Consider the following 6,795-nt stretch of genomic DNA (forward strand, 5'->3'; position numbering starts at 1 on the left):
ATGGCGACAAATTTTTTCAAGGTGCTCTACGCTGAAGACAAGAATGTAAAACCGCAGGAAGTCTTGGGTCTGTTCAGTGAGCTTGTGAGTCAGGGGATGAATGAGGAACTGGAGAAGGAATACACGGAGAAAGAGATCAGTGATGCCCTGTTCCAAATAGGCCCCCTAAAAGCCCCTGGACCAGACGGTTTTCATGCTAGGTTTTACCAAAGGAACCGGCGGGTGCTAAAAATTAAGGTGGTGTCTGCGGTAAAGAGATTCTTTGTAGAAGGCACATTGCCGGAGGGACTGAATGACACCATCATAGTGTTAATCCCCAAAGGCAACGATCCCAAAAATCTAAAGGATTTCCGGCCGATCAGTCTGTGCAACGTGATTTATAAGGTGATCTCAAAATGCCTGGTCAACCATTTGAGACCACTATTGGATGAGCTTATCTTGGAGACTCAAAGCGCCTTCATTCCAGGGAGAATGATTACGGACAATGCGTTGATAGCCTTCGAATGCTTCCATAAGATCAGCCATAGTAAGGTCCCGCAAAACACACATTGTGCTTACAACCTCGACCTCGCCAAAGCTTATGACCGAGTAGATTGGAACTTCCTAGAGGGTGTGTTGGTTAAGTACGGGTTCAGTAAGAAATGGATAACCTGGATTATGGTTTGCGTCCGATCGGTCAGATACACAGTGAAGTTTAACGGAGAGCTATTGGAGCGTTTTAAACCGACGAGAGGCTTAAGGCAAGGGACCCACTGAGCCCATATCTATTCCTGTTTGTAGCGGAAGGCTTGACACGCATAATGCGAAAAGAAATAGAGGAAGGATCCATCACGCCAATCAAGGTCGCACGGGGGAGCCCAGGCATCTCAAACCTGCTATTCGCGGATGACAGTATGTTGTTCTTTCGTGCATCCGTAGAACAAGCAAAGGTGATCTGGAGTGCGCTGGACAGGTTTCAAAGTGGTATAGGGCAACTCCTTAGTACAAGCAAATGCTCGGTACTATTCTCCGAGAGGTGCCCAAGTAACATTCAGACTGAGGTCAAGAACATTTTCTTGGTGGAAACCTCTACGTTCGAAAGCAAATACATGGGGCTACCAACGCCGGAGGGGAGAATGAAGGATGAGAACTTTCAACCCATCATGGAAAGGTTCATGAAGAGATGCAGCAACCGGAATGGTAGACATATGTCTTTTGCTGCGAAAGAAGTATACGTCAAATCAATAGTGCAAGCACTACCGACCTTCACCATGGGCGTGTTTAAAATGTCAGTTGGTTTCTGTGAGAAATATGAAAGATTAATAAGAGAATTATGGTGGGGAGAAGAGGAGGGCCAGCGCAAAGTTCATTGGATGTCGTGGGACAAAATGACGAAACCAAAGAGAGGAGGAGGCATTGGATTTAGGGATATGCACTTGTTTAACCAAGCACTGCTAGCCAGGAAAGGATGGAGACTGATCCAAAATCCTGATAGTTTGTGCGCTAGGGTTCTGAAATCGAAATATTATCCGAACGGAGAGCTGATGGATACAGTGTTTGCCATTGATGCATCACAGTCTTGGAGAGGCATCGAATTTGGCCTTGAGCTGCTTAAGAAAGGGCAGATATGGCGGGTAGGAGATGGGAGGAGTATCCAAGTACAGAGGGACCAATGGATTCCGAGAAGGGAGGGCCTCAGAGCGGCCAAATTTACATGCAGATCTCGAATCCGGTGGATGAACCAACTCATAGATCCGATATCAAAATAGTGGAACCAGGATCTTATCCAGCGTATATTTAACCATTTTGATGCCTCTGAAATCCTCAAGATCAGAATACCAGTAGGGGAGGTGGCTGATTGCATTGCATGGCACTATGAGAAGTCAAGTGTGTTTACGGTCAGGAGTGCCTACAAGCTAGCGACGAAGCTCAAGGGAATCGGACCTCAAACGTCAAGCTCGACAGCTAAGATAGATGATCGTAGCAGTTGGGACCTCATTTGGAAAGCAGGTATACTGGAGAAGATTAAAATATTCGCCAGGAGGGTAGCGACTAATACATTAGCAACCAAGATGAAAAATTGCAAACGTACTCTTGCCATTGATAATACCTGTAACATTTGTGGTAACGCAGAGGAGAACAAATATCACGCAGTGGTGGAATGCACCAAGAGCAGAGCACTTCGACAGGAAATGAGGGCCAAATGGGCTCTGCCTAGAGAGGAGCTTTTTCGCTACACTAGAACAGACTGGCTCCAAAGCCTGTTAAATTCATGCGATGGAGAGACACGGAACAGAGTTCTTCTCCTGCTGTGGCGGGCATGGTACCTGCGCGACAACATAGTCCACGGAAATGGCAAAGAGCATATGTCAAGATCGACCGCTTTTCTAGTTCAGTATGAGCAGGAGATTAATGCGTCCCAAGATAAACTGAAACCTGGGAGCGCACTTGGATGCCAAACTCTGTTTGGGGACCAGGGGATTCAGTTGCCAAAGCCCGTGTCAACAAGCTCGCTGCCACCGCCGGAGGGTGTTACTAAATTAAACACCGATGCGGCATTTGAGGCCGCCTCCGGAGCAAGTGCATGTGGAGCCATTGCTAGAAATGCCCAGGGTGTGATCCACTTCTCAATGGGATGCAAGCTAGATAATTGCTCGTCGGTGGAAGAGGCAGAGGGGCTATCGCTACTGCATGGCCTTCAGGAACTAGCTAAGATCTACAGGGGCCCGATCCAGGTAGAGGTGGATTGCTCGTCACTGGTCCCGGTGCTAGCCACAGGGTCCACGAATAGATCAAGCCTTTTCCCAATCATGGCTGAAATCCGATCAGTCCTGGCTGGATTCAGGGGCGTTGAAATTGGATGGATTAGTAGGACTGCAAATAAAGCAGCACACTGTCTTGCAGCACGCGTGAGGACCCATGACGATTTTATTTTCTTTGGCTATGCTTCGAGTGAGCTGCATGATATTTTGTCAAACGATTGTAGTCCGGCTGTGTAACCCAGTTGGGTTTTCCTAAAAAAAGAAATTGGCATGTTTGACAAAAGTTTGGACACACACCCATCACATACCGGAGCAACTCGCTAGAAGGTTCATGGTTCTGAGAGGGAACAATGCATGTTTGATGACGAACGGGAGATAGCTTCCTCTTACGGCCTTGAAATTTTTTAACGTCTAACGTGCACTACTACAACTATAATGTGAAATTTTTGAAAATTCTAGGGGTCATTTGACCTTTTAAAGACATTTAAGGGATTTTCTAACCATTTAATGACCATTATTCAAATTTGAATTACAACTGTAAAGCGGTTTGAAAAATCATATTTTTGTGTACTTGTGTGCGAGTTAAAAAATCATCAGATGATGTAAATACCTGGTGTTCAAAAAAGAAAACGTAAAAATCTGGCAAGACAACCGGCCCACATACGATTAGCACTCTATCTCGCGGCTCAAGGTTTGGTAGGTGATTGGTGGGGTCATTAATCAGAGACGGTTCTGTATTGGAAATCGTTAGCTATTATGTTGACACACGGATTTGTTGTGGGAATTGTTTGTAATTCAAACTACAGTACTCATAAATTCCGTCGACCGGCGTGTGTACTATCCCCGTCGATCTAGATTCTGGCCGCCAATAAATACTACCTTGCTCACGTCGTCCCGCCCGCATTCTCATCTACATCCTCCCCTCTCTCGCCCTCTCTCTCTCTCTCAAATCTCTGCCATGGCGCCGCCGGTCTGCCCATGTGCCGACGAGGAGTCGCCGCCCCCCGAGGACGCTCACTCGATTAGCAGCAACGAGGACCCCTATGTGCCGGCTGACGAGGTTGCGCCGGACCCCCCAACTTTGGATTGGTTTCGGGGCCAGTACAATCTTTGTCTATGGAAGTCGCTGCCGCCAGCTGAGAAAGCCAAGCAAGTGGCGTTCAAGAAGGAGATGGCGGAGGAGAAAGCCAGGTACCAGGCGGCCGGTGAAGCCCGTGATGCCGCTTGGAAAAAGGAGGCGGAGGAGCTTTGGGGGCGGGCGCGTCGTCGTGCCGAGGAGGTGTACGAAGACGGGTACTTCGCGAGGATGGTCATAGGCGCTGGGCGCCTCGTTGCTGCGTGGAGGTGGGCCGATAAGCTCCAGCGTGCCATCGACGAGGAGCTCCGGTGGGCGCCCAACGAAATGGCAAGATCGGCCGCGCGCGTCCGCCAACAAGAGGCAGATCAATACGTCAAGCGCTGCGAGGCAGAGGAGTCGGAGTACTGCCTCCGCACTGGGTACACGCCACGCACCAGGGAGCTGCTGGCGAGGGGCTGCCGGAATACTGGCCTGAGGAGGGATTATTAGTTTTAGTATTGTTCATTTTCAATTTTATGCATTGTACCTAGTAGTTAAGTATCATCACGTATATGTGATCATATATTTTATATATATATAAACACTATTCTGATCACGAGATCAGCATAATATTCTGATCACAACCTGAACTGCCTGAGTAACGCGCCTGAACTTCCCTCTGTACGAACCCGACCTTCAGGCTATCTTCGCAACCGTGGCTTCCCCCGGGAATTATTCTGATTAGTCGTGTTCTATATGATGTTAGTGTAATCTAGAAACATTTTTAGCAACTAAATACCGGTTTTAAATAGGAATCTCGCTCGTTGGCAGATTTCGCTCTCGGGTCGTGATGAAATTATGTTTTTGCAATTTTACTGCCAGAGTTATTCGACCTGAACTTCTCCCAGTGCTAGGTTGAACTTCTGCAAACATTTCCCAAATGGGGCTTACGATATACCGTTGGAAAGCTATGGACACGAATATCATGACTCAAGTTAAATTTTTGGCAAAATGTAAGCGGTTTAAGAGCAGTTTTGAAAACCGTTTTTTATTCATACAAAAAATGTGAATCGTATTTTCGATCGCATTTAGAAGCGTTTATCAAAATGAGGAAAATAATATGGCGTTGAAAAGCTGCTGCAAAACCGCTCCTTCCACATGCTGAAAGTTTTCTCTAAATCCCTACGGTTAAAGAGTAATTTGGAAAATCGTAAAATTTCACAAACCGAACAGCCGAGTTCGTATTTTCGATGTCATTTGTAAACGGCTAATCCAATTGATACAAATGATATGTCATTGGAAATCTTATGAAAATGCGCTACTTTTTATGTTGAAAGTTTTTTCTAATTTTGAACAGTTTAAAAGTGATTTATAAAATAGTCTAAGTTGCACCGAGTTCATATTTTCGAGTTAATTTTTTAACCGTACCTCTGAATGTAGCAAATGATATGTCGTTGGAAAGCTTGAGGAAATGCAAAACTTTTTGGTATATATTGTTTCTCCCAATTCCTTACTCTTTTAAGTCAATTTTGAAAATGGCTAAAAACGTATTTTCGCCATAATTTCTACAATCTTTATCGTAATGGGGCAAATAACATACCTTTGAAAAGCTAAGGAAAATGCGAAACTTTTTCATGTTGATGGTTTTCTCTGATTCCTAGTCGTTTTCAAGTAATTTCGAAAATGGCGAGATCATTCATTCTGCCATTATCGCGAAACAAATTCTTCGAAAATGCACCGCGTGAAGAACCTGAACTTCTCGGCATGTCTACTTGAACTTCACTCTGTTTTTCACATGCTTTTTTTGCTCGTAGCTCTCCGTACACTCACCGGAATTGAGCAAGTAATATACCGGTGGAAAGCTGATGTGAACACGCAACCTTCCCGTGTTGATAATTTTCTCATACTCGCGACGATTTTAAAAGTTTTTCATCTCAAATTCATTCACTATAGTAGTCGAACTTCCTGCTGTTTTCACGTTGAACTTCTGTGACGTATTTTTGTTTGTAATTTTCTCATCCATTTCGTCAGTGTTACACAAATGATAATCTTTTGTACAAACCTCTCTCACAATATTTTTTGAACTTTCTCCGACCGAGGACTTGAACTTACACAAATGATATTCCTGTCGTTTTGAAGTAAATTAGAGAAATGATGAGATCATGATTTCTTCCTTCATTGCGAATGGAAACACACTACGTGAAGTAGTTGAACTTCTCGGGCATGTCTGCTTGAACCTCACTTCGTTTTTGACGTGCTGTTTTTTGCACTGCGTGAAGTAGTTGAACTTCTGGGGCATGTCTGTTTGAACTTCACTATGTTTCACTTTATTGTATTTTTCTTATACGAAACACACACCATGCAATACGTGAACTTCTGGATGTTATCACTTTGAACTTCTCTCTGGTTTGAGTGAATTATTTTAAAACACAACAAACAACATCTTTTTATGTATTTTGGACATCTAAATACACGGTGAACCTCTCTCACAAGAATTTTTGAACTTTTCCTCGCCGAGCACTTGAACTTCTAGCAACCATTTTTTTCATCTATGAGTTATTTTTAAAAGTGCAAAAAGGCGTTGTGTTTTTTATTTTTTGAACAGGTAAATCCTAGGTTTTAATAAACTCCGAACTTCTCTATTGCTTCAATTTGAACTTCAACTTTTTATATTTTTGAGTAAAGAATTGTATTCGATTTTTATACGTAAAAACTCGAACATGGAAATACAAGGTGAACCTCTCTCGCAAGAATTTTTGAACTTCTCCGGACACATCACTTTAACTTCTTTCAACAAACCTTTTAAGCTTTTATTTTTCTATACTTTTATTCTCACCTTGAACTTCTGTCATGTATTTTTGTTCAACCTCTCTCAGAAGAATTTTTGAACTTTCTCGGGCCGAGTACTTGAACTTCTATCAACAAAACTTTAGGCTTTGCATTTTCGTTCTTTTTTTAATACAAAATGCACACCGTGTGGTACGTGAACTTCTTGCA

At 43.8% G+C, this 6,795-nt stretch overlaps 1 protein-coding gene across 1 annotated transcript; it reads left to right on the forward strand.

The window, feature by feature from the left end:
- On the forward strand, positions 1 to 2,978 carry LOC147966292 (uncharacterized). Its single transcript, XM_087530777.1, has 4 exons — positions 1 to 634; positions 919 to 1,613; positions 1,809 to 1,989; positions 2,113 to 2,978. The coding sequence occupies exons 1-4, from the start codon at positions 1 to 3 to the stop codon at positions 2,976 to 2,978; spliced, it is 2,376 nt and encodes a 791-aa protein (XP_087386903.1).
- The last annotated feature ends 3,817 nt before the right edge of the window (positions 2,979 to 6,795 follow it).

The sequence above is a fragment of the Triticum urartu genome, chromosome 6A (assembly GCF_056163025.1).
Source record: "Triticum urartu cultivar PI428250 chromosome 6A, HENAU_Tu73, whole genome shotgun sequence".
NCBI lineage: Eukaryota > Viridiplantae > Streptophyta > Magnoliopsida > Poales > Poaceae > Triticum > Triticum urartu.

Coding starts and splice junctions, on each gene's coding strand:
- LOC147966292 (XM_087530777.1), top strand. CDS start 1: ATGGCGACAAATTTTTTCAAGGTGCTCTACGCTGAAGACAAGAATGTA. Junction 635..918: donor GTTGGTTAAGTACGGGTTCA/GTAAGAAATGGA, acceptor GTGCATCCGTAG/AACAAGCAAAGGTGATCTGG. Junction 1,614..1,808: donor AGAAAGGGCAGATATGGCGG/GTAGGAGATGGG, acceptor GAAATCCTCAAG/ATCAGAATACCAGTAGGGGA.